At 37.1% G+C, this 18,398-nt stretch overlaps 2 protein-coding genes and 1 non-coding gene across 3 annotated transcripts; 1 reads left to right on the plus strand and 2 right to left on the minus strand.

Annotated features, from left to right (window-relative positions):
* Positions 1-1,710: 1,710 nt before the first annotated feature.
* On the minus strand, positions 1,711-8,901 carry LOC144631408 (zinc transporter ZIP11-like). The gene is made up of 9 exons (XM_078489839.1): positions 8,697-8,901; positions 8,542-8,580; positions 7,023-7,190; positions 6,382-6,667; positions 5,013-5,082; positions 4,814-4,912; positions 4,217-4,280; positions 3,174-3,268; positions 1,711-2,668 (listed from the first exon to the last, which is right to left on the minus strand). Exons 1-9 carry the CDS (start codon positions 8,802-8,804, stop codon positions 2,590-2,592), a joined length of 1,008 nt encoding a protein of 335 aa, XP_078345965.1. The 5' UTR covers positions 8,805-8,901; the 3' UTR covers positions 1,711-2,589.
* Positions 8,902-9,168: 267 nt separating this feature from the next.
* Trnag-gcc (transfer RNA glycine (anticodon GCC)) lies at positions 9,169-9,239 on the plus strand. Its single transcript has one exon. It is a non-coding gene; the product is annotated as a tRNA-Gly (tRNA).
* Positions 9,240-9,481: 242 nt separating this feature from the next.
* On the minus strand, positions 9,482-14,612 carry LOC144631396 (membrane-bound acylglycerophosphatidylinositol O-acyltransferase mboat7-like). The gene is made up of 5 exons (XM_078489823.1): positions 14,181-14,612; positions 13,032-13,158; positions 11,860-12,413; positions 11,253-11,399; positions 9,482-10,671 (listed from the first exon to the last, which is right to left on the minus strand). The coding sequence occupies exons 1-5, from the start codon at positions 14,393-14,395 to the stop codon at positions 10,314-10,316; spliced, it is 1,401 nt and encodes a 466-aa protein (XP_078345949.1). The 5' UTR covers positions 14,396-14,612; the 3' UTR covers positions 9,482-10,313.
* Positions 14,613-18,398: the final 3,786 nt, after the last annotated feature.

Consider the following 18,398-nt stretch of genomic DNA (forward strand, 5'->3'; position numbering starts at 1 on the left):
TATTGTAATTGTCTACAGAAAGATGCAGCCTGAAAAAATTGTTTGCACAAACCCCCTGCACTGAATGAACATGAAAAAAAGGACCCCCCCCCCCCCCCTCCCCTTCCGTCTCTAAAACTTCAAAGAGATTTTTTTTTGGTGGGTTTATTTTCAAAGAAGCTTATTGTTTGCACCAAAACTGATCCACTCTTTTTTTCTATGTGAATATATTTTATAGGGATATCGATGCTGAAATTTGCGAAATTTTAAGAAAATTTTTGAAATAAACCCGAGGCTGAATTGGGCGTTGAGCCAAGGGGTACTCCATATAAAATAGGCAGGGATGCTCGTTGGAAATTTTGAAAAGAACCCCTCAATGAGACTAATTTGGGAGTGGCTCAAGCTTTTCTTGATCCCTAAAAGATACCAAAAAAACTAAGAATTTAATTTTTATTTGCATATTTTCTTTGTGTGCAGCCCTAAATGAGACAAAAAAAACAAAAACAAAACAAAACAAAACAAAAACAAAAACAATTTTAAGGCTTCAACGGGATTTGAACCAATGACCTCCGTGACATATATTGACTTTGTCAAGCTTAGTTATGATACTCCAACTTGCATTTTGACATAACTGTGGGCAGAATTACCTTGGGAAAACTGAAAACCACAGCAAATGACTAATCCGACAAAACCGCCTAGTATTTGCCAGAAACCTAAAACCAAATGCTAATAGAAGGAAAACCAGCAAAGTGCAAAAGACCCTAACCCGAAAAACCGCTAGTTTTTGCTGCAAAAGCTGAGAAACAGATCTAAAAAGGCCAAAACTGCAAAACCCCCTAAAACAAAATGTTAAATATACTTTCAGGAGTTCAGTGGCTCGTACCGAAAAAATGGTCGATTAAGCCGCCGTGGCACGCATTTAATTTTTCCTGTTGAAGGTGCGGTGCTTTTTCAAGAGCGGCGCATTTCAACTACCAGTAAAATGAATAATGTGGTTATCTTGTAAAGTGACATCCAATGTAAATACTTCTCACAAGCAACTTGGAACAATCGTTAATGCCCTTGGCACGAAACAGCCTTTGAAAAACTTAGTTTCGATGTTAATTAAAGACAAGGACATCACTTCATATCAGATCGTGTGCTTGTAAATTAAAGTACTTGCCTTTTTGACTAGTGAATCTGGATTTTTCTTTTACATTTCGAAAAAAAATGGGTCGGTCGGGCGATGGGAAACGAAACAGTTTATTGGGATGGTCAAAAACTAAATGCCGGCAATAGAAGGAAACGCCGCAAACCGCACAAGACGCCAAAACCGAAAAACCACAGGTTTTTGCTGCAAAAACCGAAAAAAACGATCTAAAAAATGGCCAAAGTCAAAAAACCCAAAACACCAACGCCCCTCATGTGTTGATTGTGTAAATACAATACAGTTATATGTTTTCAACTAAACCGTTAAAATTCTTCCTTTCTTTTAATGACAAAACTAGCTAAAAAGCAACAAAAGCAGCACTAGCCGTACGTTTGATGCTAAGATCATTTTAAACTTGTAATTGAAAACGGAAAGCCATACGTTATAATTAGTCTAAAAATATTCCAATATTTCAGCCTAAAATATTTCAGTACCCTGCGATGGACTAGCATCCCATTCAGGGGGAATAGAAATAGTCCGGCAAGTGCCACTTGGCTCTAGGCTTCCCTATATGCTATGCAAAACTAGCAAGACACATCAGATGAACTGTACAAATTTATTTCAACAAGTTTGTACCAAAACCACTGGTTCAGCTTTGAAACCTGAATAAATACAAATTATGACCACGTACAGTTATTCCGTTCCAAAACTTGAAATTTGACATCACAATCCTGACAAAAATGCTTGAAAATCATACCCTAAATGGTGGCACATTGCTTTACCGGTGATTCTCTGGATTTTCAATACAACGACAAGCTGTAATACGTTACTGCGTGTTACAAACTTCAATGAAAATATCTATTATTAATTAAATTTACTTAATATTTAATACCCGGACCAGGAAATATCGATGGCTTTATAAATTACATAAAATAAGTTACCCTTCTCATTAATTTTGTTAAAATAGTACAAAATCACACCTTGAATAAACTACTTGTCCAATTTTAAATGCAATCTTATGATCTTAAAGACTCCCTGCAAGATGCAATTCACTGCAATGGTTCATGAAAAACAAAATACACTATCGAGTGTAACTTTGAGTTAGTGATTTCAGAATACCCCGCTACTGGAGGGATCGTTTCCAATAAAGTCTAAATATCGTACAGTAAAGCCGGGATAGCAGTTGTTAGCCTGCTAGCTGATTTAACCATCCTTTAGTGTGGTATTATGTGCATCCTAACAAAAATAAAGAAAGTCTTAAAAGATCCAAGTTCTCCCTCATTTCTTTCTACGCCCTTTTTCTTTGAGTTTGTTGCTAAAGTACGGTATATTTTGTAATCCACTGTTTTCTAGAAAACCTTTCACATCTCAGAGTATTTGTATCTAATCCAGCCATATCTGGAGTTAAACGATGCTAAAGCCCGCGATTGATGAAATAAATTATGGTGAAATAAACTAAGCTAAACTGCAAAGTCATGTTCTCATCCAAGTCCCACGTCTAGAGACATCATGACAACAAAACCAACAATGGTTGTACAGGAGGCCAAGCGACCATTACCACTGAAAGACAAGGAAAAGAACACAGCAGGCATTAGTTTAAATAAACAGACATTTTGCATCTAAAAGTCATGCAACACTTCTCTTATATTTTCAGACAGAAAATTTGCTGAGAAATAATAATCATTACCTTTCTCCCCAAACATATTGCTGTATGACCCAAATAACAGTCGGCGTTATCACAGATTAGTACCAAACTACTTATTATAAACTGATAAAAGCACGGTTTTTGAATAAGTGGCATAAGACGAAAGGACACAAAAAATCCAGTGAACCAATCTAAACACGAAGGAAATACATTTATCAAGCACGGAGCACAGAAAAATGTGTGTGAGTGAGTCATGATTGGTTTTGGTTTTACTTCTGATTGGTTGAGAAAGTGGCATGACTTTTTTAACTAATCACTTAACATAGTAATGTAAAAATGCAAGCTTAAGTAAGGATCTCTCTAATTAGAATACAAAAAGTTGATAGAATAATATAATTAGCAAAGAGGTGAATCTCAAACCTTGTCTGTGCCTCAGGTATAATATCATCTACTACAACATAGATCATTGCACCCGCTGCAAATGCCAAGGCATATGGTAACAAGGGCTCAGCAACCTGTAGTTTTAAAGACAAATAATTACATAAAAGGCCACTGGCTTAACTTACATTAAACTTAATAGGTATGATTATTGGGTTTTTGGGTAAGGGGGGAGGAGGAGGGGTGCAAATGTGCTGCATTATTCTCAGAGGACTGCTCCCTGATCCACCACTGCGACAGTAAACTATTCAGCCCTAGCAACAATACACTGTCCTGTATCTAAGGGCACGTTTTTTATCCACAATTCTGGAATAAGAATGGTTGGTACGGAATGCTTGGAATAATTCGGATTTGTCGGCATAAAAAACCGTACACTTCTGCCAACTTTTTATAGAACTTGCACTCTTTTCTGCTCCTTCCACTCTTGTTGTTGTTGTCTTCGCACTTCGGGAACGAAGTAAGGCACTTCCACCTGTTTTCGCAGTTTGTTTCCGACAGAGAGTAACCACTTTTATTCATGTCGTCCGCAATCATTTGCCAAATTGCCTTTTTCATGTACGACACATCACTGACATCACTGGTGCCGGCAATGTAATTAGAAGCAATGTTTCATTGTATCCAAAAGTGCAGCCTGATTTTTTCACTGACGGAGACGTATTTGAATCCGCAGCGCTCATCTCGCCGTCAGCCATCTTGGATTTTCATTCGCAACATTCGGTTCATTCTGCCCTTGGGAGCAGAATGGAAGGGATGGCGTTCCGTCTATTCCGGAATAGGATTGCGGAATAGAAAAATGTGTGTATTTTACAGAACAGTGAATAAAAAAACACGCTCTAAGTTTTCCTTGAACAATTTCTTGACTAAAAACAGGGTCAGATTTGTGCATGCCAAAATGTTCTATAGAAACAAGACATGACGATAAACAACTGAATCAATCATTATAAAGTAATCATAAAGAAATGTGTGAAAACTAAAAGTTTACATGTAAGTTGGCACATGATAGGAATGTTATATAAAATCCTCACCACTACTGCAACAGCACCAAATAGGCCAGCAATTGGTTCTACCATGCCACTTAGTTGACCATACCTTGAATGGAGTGAGATTGGTATAAGATCATCACCAATGTGACATGTGGCAATGTTCTACAGTTAGCAGCTCTACAGTGTACACTACGAAATCAATGCAAACAAGCTACCACATACTGTAATTGATTTGCTGTCAATCAATAGCTTTATTTGGACAGACAACTTAGGGTGATAAGATTCTGCTTTGGAACACATGACAACATGGCTTGCAAAGATTCAATCAATTAATTGTTTCATAAATTATTTATGCTGCTGTTCATTTTCAGAGAAACATGTGCAGTGTATATATACATAGTGGCATGCTACAAAAAGACAAACATAGACTGTAAAATTTATAATAAATTATCATATACTGTACATATCATGTCGAGAATTGGTGACTGTACAAAACTTCAAAAAGGAATAACAAAATGATTCCACTGTACAGTAATGAAAATATATAATGATAATTAATAAATAAACAATAATGATTAGTGTTTCATCATTAATTATATAATCATTTCCTTTGTTATTGAAAGGATGCCCAGAACATACCAAAAACTCTTCCATGTGGAAAATCCTGCTCCTCGAAGGGGGAGACTAACAGCAAGCCCTTCTGGAAAGTTTTGAATTCCAATTCCTATTGCTAGATTTCTGGAAAAAGTAGACAACAAGTCAATTACTATAGTATATGTTGACTAACTGACTGGAAATTACAATAAAATGATCTGAATGTTAATTCAAATTAACATACCTTGCATTTTCAAAAGTTGCAGAAGCTGTTTTTCCTATCGCACCAAATCCTACTCCAACTGCTAGACCCTCTATCAAGAATAGAATGAGAAACTTTCGGTGAGTTTAACTTTTTTAACTTTGACCTACATGTAATCGTTGGAAACCTGAGATGCAAGGACTAGCATCCTATGTAGGGGTAGCTGAACAAATGTCCTATGTATTATATTGTGCTAATAAACTGATTTTGAAAGCTAAAGTTAGAAATCAGAACTTGTGCTGTTGGTGCCTATGAGAGTGGGTGGTGATTCCAAGGCCAAAAACGAGCCTTGACAACCCTCCAAGTTAAGACCATTTTAGTCTCCATGGCGACTAAAATTTTGGAGCTGGCAACTAAATTGGAACCGTAGTCGCCAGCCTGGCAACTAAAATATTTATTGATAAAAAGGATTGAAAGCATGAGCTTAATTTAGCGACTAAAATTTTTCACTGGCGACCAAACTTGAGAAGTCAGTGGCTAAATGGCCACTAAGAAAAAAAAGTAAACTTGGAGGGCTGCTCGAGCAGGGCATGCAGGTATCCATGGCAACTCTGAGAGTGGCAACCATCCACCGGACACTGTCACACTGACCAAGTCAGTGGAAATACTTAACAACCCTAAAGTATATACTTACCGGTAGTACCAGTTTCACCAATGAGGGAGGGAGGGTAAGGGAGAAAACAGCAACATGTATACATGTTTTGGAGCTACAACTGTAGAAACGAACTACAGTACGTATGAATTGGAAAAACCCGGAATGACACATCATGGCGCGTGATCTGCTGATCACTGCTGACCAGCAATTGGCCCGGCTTTAACTTGGCCTAAATCACATTAAGCCACAGAGTAAACGGCATTTTGAGCGTGTCTTGCCCACAAACATACCACAACTGGTGACCAAGTTTGTATGCACTTCTCCCAATCTGGAGGCCATTAAAATAAATTTCTATTAATAATTAGAGAGTAAGCCACATCAGCCCTGGCTGGTTTTCATGCAAGTCCTCTATCCAGGTCGAATTGGAATTTGGAAATGTTTATTTTTAAGGAGGGAGGAAAACCGAAGAACCTGGAGAAAGACCCTCAGGCCATTGTGCCTTGTACTTAAAGGAGCTGTGTCACAGACAATGCATCTTGAAAAAAACTGGCAAGTTTTTTCAAGTTTGTTGTTTATAATCCGATCTTCATCATTCATTTGAAAATACCCTTGGTTATTTTCAAGTTTTTATTACTCCTTTGTTGCTTTTCTACGCTAGAAAACTATTATTTTGAGGTTTCTTTCTAGTTGGAAGTAATAAAAAAAATGACTCGAACTATCGTGACATTGCTCCTTTAAATTAAAATAGCATTTTACCTGGAATGTTGTGAACAGTAATTGCAATGATTAATAAGAGTATTCTTCTCCAGCTGGCGTGTTGTTCTCTTGATTTCTGTCCTTCCTGGTCAATTTCTCTTTTGTCCATGTGTAAATTTTCCCTCCTTCTCTGTGTTAAGTGTGATGTATCTCTATTGTATCCTGAAAAGTTAGTCATGGAAACTTCTGTGTGGTGGATGTCATCTTTTTGTTCTTTTTCTTTACATGCACTTCCATTCTGGAAGTCACCGGTAAGGGTGTCTGCTATGTTAGATGATTCAACACCCTAAAAAATGAAAAAAAAAAAAACATTTAATCAAAACTAGCAATGGTATATTGAAATTTCTGAGTTTTGATTGGTTTACAGACCATAGTATATGAGCTCATATACCATGCCGGACCACAAATATGGTAGGTGTACGTGCCAGTGAGAACAGCTGGGGAGCTCAAATATTACTCTTTAATTTCGGTGTTTTTTTAATAAAAAAATATTACACTTGCACTTGTTGCATATTATGAAATAGTTATAGCCAACTCGGTACTACACCCCTTCTTGGCTATCTACCATATCACATATCCAATGCGCGCTCATGGAATAATTGATTAATATACCACAAAAATTATCTAGACTATAAAATTACCAGGAATGGCATAAGCTTGTCAGCTCCATAAACAAACACCGCTCCAAGAATAAATCCTACAGACACTGGGACAAAGGCAAACCTTCCGTCTTTTCCATAACTTCCTGAAATTTCTGCCATCTCAATAGCTGGAGCTAACAATGACCAGTAAGAAGCTGCCAGCATGACCTACGATGAATTGTGTTATTTAATACATATTAAATACATGATTGTATAAGCCTGATAGCTGTATTACAAGTGCATTTAGCTTACTTTTCATTGTAAAATAGGTCTGGAATACATGGAATAGAAGGGGTTGGTGTATGGTTGTATAGCTCTAAAGCCTGGTTTCCATATGATCGCAGACAATCGCACTGGATCGCAGACGATCGCAAAATCGCAGAAATTTACTGAACCGTGATCGCAATGATGGAAGAGCAATTTGTTCCACTATGATCGCAAACGATCGCAGACGATCGCAAAAGTGTTGAATGATGGGATCGATTAACAATATTATGGGATAAATTTTGATCGCAATTGATCGCAATTATGTTTCCATATAATCGCAATGATTGCAGACGATCGCAGGCGATCGCAGACGATTGCAGGGAATAGAACTTGGTTCTATTTTCTGCGATCGTGTGCGATCGATCGCAGACGATCACAAACGATCGCAGATGCCTGTTTCCATATGATCGCAGATCGCAGAACCTGAAAACTTTGATCTCACACCAACTCACGCTTACGAACCAATTCCATGGCCGAAAAATGTGAGTTATTACAACCACAAATGACACACTTTCCAAAAAAATGTAAACTCAAACCAATGTGAGAAACGAAAACTCCATGTAAAACGAGTCAATGGCGATATTTTCCCCGAAATCCCTCTCTTAGCAAAACACGTCCATGCACTGGGATCGGGATATGTTTGGAACGTCTTCGGAATACTTCGGACGTCTTCAGAAAACTTCGGACATATTTGTCGTATCATCTTCGGAAATCCTGGCACTCTCAGGATAAAAATCTCACGCCTTTGACCCAGAAAAAGTTGGCAGGTATACAAGGATGAGAGTTCATGACAGTTGACTCTCATGAGAGTTTTCGTCAACTCTCCTCAACTCGGGGCAAACGAGAACAAGAGTTCATCCAATCCACTCTTATGAAAAATTTGAGCACGTTCAAAGTCGATGAGAGTGCATGAGAGTTCCCCGCCAAATGAGAGCGGGAGTTTGAACTCTCATCAACTCTCATCCTCGTTTGGCCCGGGCTTTAGTGTGAAGCTTATAGAAACAAAAAGAACCATTCAAATTCAATAAAATGCAAATAAGTGGCCCGGTATTTTATAGTGTTGCCAGATATTGTCTTGATAAACCACAAAATTACGAGAAACGACAAATGAAGAAATGTATGAAAATTTCGTAATATTTCCGCCTTTGAGAGTATAATGCAGGCTTATATCCCACCGTGCTAACGTACTTATACTTAAAGCTTTATTCAGTGCTTTATTATGTAAGCTGAACACACATAACAAATTTCTTACCCCAGCGGCAAATCCCAGGCTTGCATCAAGAACTTTTCTCTGTCGAGATTGAAGCAAACATCACTTTCGAAAAAAATTGCGGGAAGATTGATAAAGCACTGCTTTTATACGGTGTTCGAGAAAAGTGAGCAAATAGACCTCCATAAAAATTTTACCTGACCGCTGTTGAAAACAAACACAAGAGCAGACCCTAATGCTGTTACTCCCCATGTAAATAATGTCCCAAGGAGAGCTTGAGTCACAGGATTATAGTTTGGTATCATTTTAACCTGCTTTCGTGGCCCAGAATATAAAAATTTACCAACTGGAGATCAAAGACCGGTTCTGAAAAACTCAAAATTTACAACATCGAAAGGGAATTGGTCTGCGGTTGTTCGTTAGAGCAGTTTGCTTATTGATGTATGCTAATTTTTGCAGTCCACGTGTCAACGCTTGTTTAATACAGCAGTATATTGTGCGAAAAATAGCCGGTTAGCGGATGTTACTCGGCCGTAAATACATTATTTCTATGTTACTTTTACAGTTGTAAATAATGGACGACAGCAGAATTACAAAAAAGATTTTCTTTGTGCTTACCTTTTGTCAAATATGATAAGTAAAAAAATTTTCTGTTACATACTATGACTTGCACTGGTGGTTCAGTGGTAGAATTCTCGCCTGCCACGCGGGAGGCCCGGGTTCGATTCCCGGCCAGTGCACGGCAATATTTTTTTTTTCTTATTTTATAAAAGATAATATTTAAGTTTTGCGACAACGCGATACCACCCTTAGAAGGCGAAGAGGAAAAAAAGATGAAAAAAGAGAAAAAAAGAAAAAGCCAGTCAGAGTTGAGGGATGGCTTTCCAAACTCTCCCAACTGGCATTGACAAAAATGTAGACTTGAATTGAGAATTTGCATTGACATCAGAAAGTTTGTTTGTTTTTTATCGGAAATTTATTGGTTTATTGTTCTAAAGAAATAAACATCTACCTTACCATCTAATATCAATTACAATTTATGTTACTGAAAAATAATTTATACTGACAATAACCCGAAATACATGCATAAAATCTCATACAAAATATATATTATACCATTTTCATGTTCATCAAAATGTATGTGCAATCATGATCAGAGATGAGATAGATCCAACATTTTGAGTTCCAAACAAAAGACTTGGAAAATATTTTTTTAACAGTGAAACATCATGTCAATCTTGTGAAAAGCAAAAAAAATGTAATATTATTAGATACTGTATCAAAGCATAATGCATTGAGTTTTATTCTAATTTAAAAGATGTCTCAAATAATTTTCTAATTAAACTAGATTTGACAGATATCCCAAGTTGGGCTGATTTTTTGAGGCAAAATGTGGAATCTTACAAGTGATTTGGAATAAGCATAATTACGTAATTACTCTGTTCTGGTGTACTATTATAACTATTTTTCAAAACGTTTCATCATTTTATCCGATTCCTTATGTGACAGTCTCTCCAAAATATTTTATTTGTTATGACGGAATGGATTGGAACTTGGCCTGAAAATTGGTTCATACAATGAGTTCCCTGCCAGTCCTAAGCCAGGGTAAAGGAGAAGCGTTGGTTGTGGGGCCAGCAACCCCACCCCATAAAAACTGTAACCTGCTACTTTCCAAGCTTTATGTTAGCTTAAAATAAATAGCTAATATTTCCAACTTTTTTGTCATAATTATTTGTCCTAAAGTATGTTAACAAAATTAATACTAAAATCACAAAATAATCTTTTAATACAGTCATGTTATAATATGTTGCTAATCAAGACAACTTTTTCCTGGCTTCTTTGTCACTGCTATGCTTCTTAGGAATAAAGAAAGGAATAAGTATAAATGCCAATAGGATGATATGGCCGATGAAATACATGCTCTTCCATGCCGCCCAACATGGAGCAAGCTGAAGCAGCATAAATCCGCATCCAAGATACTCCATGGAACGATAATGGAAAAACCAGCTCAGCCAGTCATAGTAGTAACCGAGTTTTGGCGACAAGTAAGGCTTGATGGCTTTCTCCATTCGCACCTCAGCTATAACTACCAGTGGAACACACATGAACGTGAGATAATATCCAGGAGCGACGCCATGCCAAAAGGCACTCACAAACAGTGTAGTGAACATTCTAGAAAAAAATAATGAAAATTATGTTATCAGTTAGTATGTAGTTGAACCACTAAGTTTTCTGATTAGGTAAATAAAGGCTTGGGAAAGGTGGTTACTCCCTTCCCAGAGCTGCCTAATCTGCAGGTTTTGTACAGGAGGGAGCAAAGTTCTATTAAAAAGTAAAGTATCATTCCAACCCCCCCGCCCCCCCCCCCCCCCACCACCACCGCCCTGAAGAACATTGTAAAAAAAGAAAAAAATAGTTTTCTAATCAGTAGAAAAAGAATCGATGGAGTGACAATAACTAGGAACAAACAAACAGTTTTGACTTGGAAAGATTGCAATGCACTAGCAATGACAAGCTTGGAGAATAATACTATGTATTTTTACAATGTAACATCCCTGAATTTAAATAAATTGCTATAAATTTCTTGCATGCATTTTAGTTCAAAAGTAAAATAAATTGCTAACTGAGGGCTTCTTGTCATAATAATTATTAATTACAACTTTTTCAAGTTTAGAATAAAAGCTCACCATAATAACATTATTATTATTGAAATGGTGAAGTTTGATTTTGAAAACAATTTTTAAGAAGCTCACCGTAAATTTCTGTTCTTAAATGGTGCTTTTCTGTGAATGTAGGTAGCAATCCACCATTGCACTGTCAAGTTCCAGTTCTTCATTGTATTTGACATGGATGGTGAAAACTCCACCTCAAATATATTTATGTTGTGTATAGTCTCAAAGCTGTGAAGATGGATAACAGGATAACAGAATTAAGACACATGTTTACCATAAATGATTATTTATTCATTTATTAAATACTTCTTATCAAGGTCTGTTCGGTAAGTTATTAAGTGAGTTTTCTCCTCCCTATTGATTTTCAAAGAGTGTGAGGGCCACAAAAAGGGAGAAGAAACAATGATCCATAAATTGCTGTATGGACCAAGCTACTAATTTTATAGGTGATTACTGTTGTGTGTTACATGTATATGAAGATAAGTTAAGTAAATGTTAAGGACAAAAGAAAACAAAACAAAAAATCACAATCATTATATATAGTGCATTTTAATATTGAAGAGTGGCTTTAGGGGTTTTGTGCGATAAGAATCATAATGGTTAAATGTACCAGTCGCCATCTTTTTGAGTACGGTGGATTGAAAATTGTTACCGGTATTCTCCTTATGCATCCAGTTATTAACAATACCTGTGGGTGTCTTTATATGGTTCATCATTTTGCTCTGAACTTGCCTCTTTATTGACCATGCCGTTTTGTTCTGGTATTGTTTTAGTAGGCCCTAGTCCAGGTTTAGGATCAGTTTGAAATGGATATGCTCCTAAGCCAAGTGTCATACAGCAGCTCTCAGCTAATAACCAACCTACGTAAAAGCGCCATCGAAACCCAATAAATGTTGGCACAAGGTACGCTAGCTGGTACAACATCCCCCAGGGGTGGTTGACATACTCATTAGTTGTTATGTGCTTGATTGGAAAGTAGTGGTTTATGATGAGGTAAAGTATACCAAAAAAAGGTAAAGTCTTAAGATTTCTCATTGCTGGGATGACGGTGGAGATCTGTTCAGGATGTTCTTGATGGATCATGTCTTTGAACGTCTTGTAGCGATAGTACGGCCCGGTGGTCAGTCCACAGTAACAATAGGAATAGCTGAGAAACTCATAAAATGATGGACGCTTTGATTTCTTGGAATCTGCCTCATCGTTTACCTCTGAGTCAAATATTTCAAAAGGCAAAGTACAACACTGCAAAAGGCAAAAACAAGATAAATATTAAAATAAGTATTGGTTCTGTGAATTTTGAACTATATTGAATTTATAGCACAATGTTACATCCCATGGTTGATAATTTTACTTTGATTTAGCTTGAATGCTTAAAAACTTTCAAGAGTGCAACATGGCATGTTAAATCAGTGATTGCTCAATACTTGCAAAATTTGTTACATTGATTATCTTTTTTTTCTATAAAAACCGTCATGTTGTTTAAACTTGAACTTAGTAAAAAAGTAAACATAAAAATAAATTTCAGACTTGCAGCGTGGTTTTCAAATGAGCAACGTAAAACCAAAACCAAAGTAATCACTCTCACTGGACCATCGCAAAACACACAGACAATCCAGTGAACCAATCAAAACTCAAAGCAAATATGTAGCCAGTGCCCAGTGGGAGGAAAACATGTGCAAGCGAGACAGGATTGGTTTTACTCGTGATTGGCTGAAAAAGTGGCGCACGATCTTTTACCAATCACTAATCGTAGTAATGTAAAACCAAAGCAAAAGCAAATTCAATTGGAACACTCAACTGAAAAGAGCTCTAATGTGATTGTAGCTATAATCTTGGAAATTAAGTTTCTTACAAACTTACTCTCAATGTAACCAAGAGCTGAATAGCATTGCTGTGTTCTGGTGGCTTCTCAAAGCCAAAGTATGTGCAGGTACGGAAGAAGAACAAATAACCAAACACATAGAGAAATGCCACCCACTCACTGCGCCTATAAAAAACATGGAGAAAGAATGAGCCATGACCAGTGTTAGTTCATATGTATGCACTTCACTTGTTAGAGCTTCAGAGATTCTAACCCTCCCGATTTGATGCGTTGCCTCCCGCTCTCCCGATTTTTATCAGATTCTCCCGATTTATCATGAAATTCTGAAAACAAAGTACTTTTTTGCGATCTGAGTGTAGCAAAAGTAAAGAAAAGTACCAAAAATGTTTGTGAAAAGAATAAAGACCTAATAGAATAACTCAGAAATGATGTCAAAATGCCGGAAATGGCACTTGAGAGAACCTAAATTTGCAAAATTTCCTGGTGGAACATGCTTCCAGACCCCCCTAGAGGCGCACACCTTCAGCGCTAAAAATACTCCCTATTTTCCACAAACCAGTTTTTCTGAGATGTACAACCTTCAGAGAGGCTTCCACTTTGAATAGTAGTTTGTTTACCCGGAGTAGCCCAAGGAAACAGACTACCATGGGTTTGTAGCTTAACCTACAATCAGACATTCTTTCTTTTTCTGCAGCAGGAGGAGAGAGGAAACTCCTCCTGCTGCAAAAAGGAAAACCTAATTGCAGGTTATTTGTAGTTCTAAAGTCTCCACAAAGAAACTTGAAGACGGGGTTTCGATTTGAAATGTGAAGAGAAAATTACTCATGTTATGTGGTTCCGCTCAAACTGACACGGGTCATGTTAACTCATCTATATCAAGGACTATGTTATAAATATTAAATGTTTATCGTGCAAAGGTCATTGTACCACGTGTGTACATGTAATTTAACTTAATTTATAATGCCTACGAATTATTCAAAGCAGTAGCAGAAGCGTTGACTTACCAACAAGCGCTAGTAACTTGTATAAGCTAGCAATGCCTACAGTAGCAAAAAGATTGGTGAAATAAGAATCTAGGTTGATTATCCACGTAGATTTCTTGATTCTAATCTTTACGCCTTAGGTCGCAAATTACCTCCAATATTTTGGGAATTGAATAGGACAATCTTGTGTAAAAATAGTCTTACCTTGGGCCAAGCGAAACAACTATCAAATATGTGCCTAAAATCGTCACAAACGAATGCAAAATTCCCCAAAATCCCACCAGCGCCATTGACAAGCATATTCCAGCAACTGTAGACAAGAACTGTTTCCGAGCAGGCGAGCCGGAAAGTTTCACCAGATGACCAAATGGAATCGATCCTAGCAGCATGGCCAAGTAAAGCAAGTCTGTTGTCGACATTTTTCTCTCTTAAATCTGTGTATTTTACGAGGAAGCGATTTTCTAAAGACCGGCTCAAAGCGCGCCAGTACGGAATGAAGGCAATCTCACTTCAGCGGCGCTTCGCAACCTTGAGTGACCTCTTGCAGTGAAGAATCTGGGAACGAGCTTACAACCGGAAGTCAATGTAACGGAAATTTGGAAAATTCGGATACAGGTTCAGGAATCCAGTTCAGTCCAGTCCAGTCCTTTTGTCCATCCAATTCAAAATCCCGAAGCCTGCCAACGCAAAAATATTGGTGTAAAACTTAAATATCTTTTTAATGATACAGCAAGAAGGTGTTGGCGGAGACCAGGAGCCAAAATCGGGAATATCATGACCTCTGGAAGCGCTGGACTCTCGGCTGGATGGATTGAGCAGTCCCGGGGAAGCAGTCGAGCCCTGGATGGGGTTATTGTGCTATTTTCTTGAGGAAGTCACTTAACTCTCACAGTGCCTCTCTACAGCCGGAAAATAAATGAGTACCAGCGATTTATTTGGACAATGCAGGAGGCAACGTGCGGTTAAAGACCCGGGATGCATGGATAAATAGCCGCAAAGGCAGCTTGCTGAGCGAGATCGAAGCACGAAAGGCGAAAAAATGGAACGGCTGAAAAGCTTATGTGACTTATATATGTAGACGGACACAAATCTTCACTGTGCATCACGGCGAGGGTATCATCAACGTACGCACGAACGCCTGAGAAGAATAAGAAAAGACTTTTAAAGAATCAGTTGTACTGTAAACGAATTATCCGTTTTCTCTTCCAGTCTCTGCCTGCACAAATTACATTAAAATATGTCCTTTTTCATTTCATCTTGTTTTGACGTACAATTACGTTTTGTACTATCATATGCATAGATGAAAGGCAAAACAACGTTTAATTATGCGAGTGAATAATAACGCTACCCACCAGGGGTTTTTGTTCATTAATATTCTTTTGCCATCTTGACAGCGCGGTCGGAACGGAAATCAACTGCATAATATTCATGAACTGGAGTGAGTTTTTATTAACTCGGGCGGCAACTGTCCTTAGTTGTTAAAAAAGAAAAATATTAAAACGGTTTGACTAGATAGGAAAGTTTATTTTTAATTTTCACTGTCGATTTTCTCGTCCCTGTTGGCTTCGCGCCTCAGTTTAAGGTTGCCGACTCAAACTGATAATGAGTTCAGCTGTTGTCTTTAATATATTCCATCTTGTTTAACGACTAAACCCTGCATATACGTATTCAGTTCGGTATTATTTTTGACAACGTCGCCTTGTAATGGGCACGAAAAATAACAACGTTGCCGGTTTATAAGCTCAATGTTGCCCTGCGCACTGCCTTGCGCAAAGTGAGTGACTCAGTTGAATGCCAAGACGTCCCCAGACGCATAGCTTTTGAGGTGAACATTTTAGAAGAACATATTTTAAAACCTGTTTTGTTTTACTGGGTGACGTAAAGAAGCCGGAACCTGTGCAAAAGAGAAGATAGATTTGACACAACTGAGCTCAGAAGGAGTATCATAAGGCAAGTAAGTAAATTCGACATTTCTTTTCTCACCGCCGTTTAACGTGCAAATCTTATATTAGTCTCTAGCCAGTGCACATGCAAGAAATATATCGTACTTTCTTTAAAAGATGGAAATTTTGCATTTGCTAAGGACGTAAGTAGATTTTCCATATTTCAATAATTTATCGTATAACCGGCCCCAACCAGCAGTATAGCACGAATTACCGTAATATATATTATGAGATAACATAACTCTAAATATATATGTCGTGCTGGCTTTCACCGAGAAAACTGATCCATTTCTAAATCGTATTATTGCAATTACAAAATTAAAGGAAGGTATGGGCGCATTTTATATACCTGGTAAAAATTCGTATTTTGAACTGAGTTGAAGAAATATTTTGGATTGAACTGCTTCAACGAACCAGATAGTATTATAACATTCCGAACCGCAGTTTAGTTTTTTAATTCACACAAGAGTTTAAGATATATGATAAAATTGATGGTCTTACCTCCATCTTTCCGTCGGTTCTCCCTATGAAGGTATTGCTACTAAAAACACTTAGTTGATCACTGGTTTTAAAGTAGTTAAATTTTAGGTAATACCAGGCCGTATGTTTTTTTTTTTTGATTTCGCACTGTGTCGGGTATAATTCAACTAAACTGAACGACTGATGAATCCAAGACAGATTTAAAGACCGCCAGTTTATTTAAAGTCATATTCAGTGGAGTTCTATGTTAACAAACGAAAACATTGTTGTTATTTCGCTTTATCCGTAAATAAAATTGCGTATTTTTTTTTAAAGAAAAACTTCTAACATCGACCAATGTTTATTTTTCTCTACATGGGAAATGATTTTTACAGTGTTTTGGTAACCAAATTGTCATTTCACAAAAAAGGTTATTCACTCGCAGTTTATTACAGTTTCGACGGTAGATCTCAGTTTTAAAAACAGCTAGTGCATCAATGTTTTATGACATAAGCAGTTTTTCGCTTCCTTAATTAAACAGTTTACATCGCTTGTAGTTAGTGTTTCGTAGCTTCGTCTACCAGTTTCATATGCCATTATGCAAATTTCTATCTCCTACTTTGCTTGAAACAGGTGCACGCATTAGAGTCCTTGTTTATCGACTAAATTCAGTCATAAATTTTAGTACCGAACATTCTCGACACAATTACTTTAGGACGACTTGATAAATGGACTGAACAACTGAAAACAAGAATTCCTGTTCAGATACAAAAGTTCACTTTGAAATAGTCCGCGGATCATGGCTATAATAGCAATGTTTGGTTTTCTGCCAGTTTCAGCGATGAAAAATATATGAACAAAACGAAAATTAGGCGGCGAATCGGCAAAAAATAAAACCGTAATTGCTGTTGTCAAATAGCTTTTGTTATCGTGCCAAGTATAAATTCTTGGTTTCCTAGAGGAAGGAAACAAGTCATTCAAACCAATAATTTTTGCCCATTTTGTCAATTTATAAAAGCCGTGCAACATCTGAAAAAAAAGTCTCGTCCTCTGATCTGCATACAGGTGGAGGAATCTTATTCTCCAATAAGCGAAAACCGCTCAAGTCAATCTTCAACCGATTAAAATTTACCGTACGCAACAACCTAATATATAAATAGCCTGAAGACGCATTTTTAAACTATATTTCAAGCATGCATGTCAGAAAAAAGACACAACGTGGAAATGTCTTTATATTGTAATACTTACTTAACATTTACTGCTGTTTTATATTACCTTTCCTGATATTTTTTAAAATTGGTTATATCGACATGTTGTCTAAAACTTAACAGATAGAACGCACACTGAAAAACGAAACTGTCGTAAAAAACTGTCTTTTTGTCTCATGAATATTCTCTTTAAACTGTTAAAAAGGAAACTTAACATTAAAAAATACGAGTTTTGGGGGGTTGCAAATTTATAAAAAGTATCTTAGTTGATTAGCGAGCCCAGAAAATCTGACGAGTAAATTTTTAAACTCTGTTTCAAGCAAAAGGCACGCCAAGCTGAATGTCTTAATGTTCGCTGTACTTGTTTCCAAACACACTGCTATTTTAAGACATATTTTGTTTCACGCCTCCTTATTACAAATCAAGAACAAAGGTTTGTTGTTCCCTTTCCTGTTATTAAATTGACTATGTTGACTCGTTACTTAAAATAGATGGGGCGCCGTGTTGCGTGGAAACTGTCGACTATGAATATTTGTTCCTCCCGCGAATCTTCCGTAGAAAATACTCGGTAAATGAAAACTCACAGCTGTGAAAAAAATAGAAGTTTTGTTGCTGGAAACTAATAGATAAAAATAATTAAGTTTATTAACGAGCCCAAGAAAGCGCTGAAGTAATATTTTATGTTGGTTTTATGAGCAAGCCGGTTAAACAAGAAAAATGAAAACGACATTTAAAAAAAGTGATAAAATATTTGAGTTGTTGCATTCCCTTTTATAAATCGCACGCCATTTTAAGCTCATGTAAAAGGGTCT

Source organism: Oculina patagonica, chromosome 12, assembly GCF_052425735.1.
Source record: "Oculina patagonica isolate OP01 chromosome 12, crgOcupat, whole genome shotgun sequence".
NCBI lineage: Eukaryota > Metazoa > Cnidaria > Anthozoa > Scleractinia > Oculinidae > Oculina > Oculina patagonica.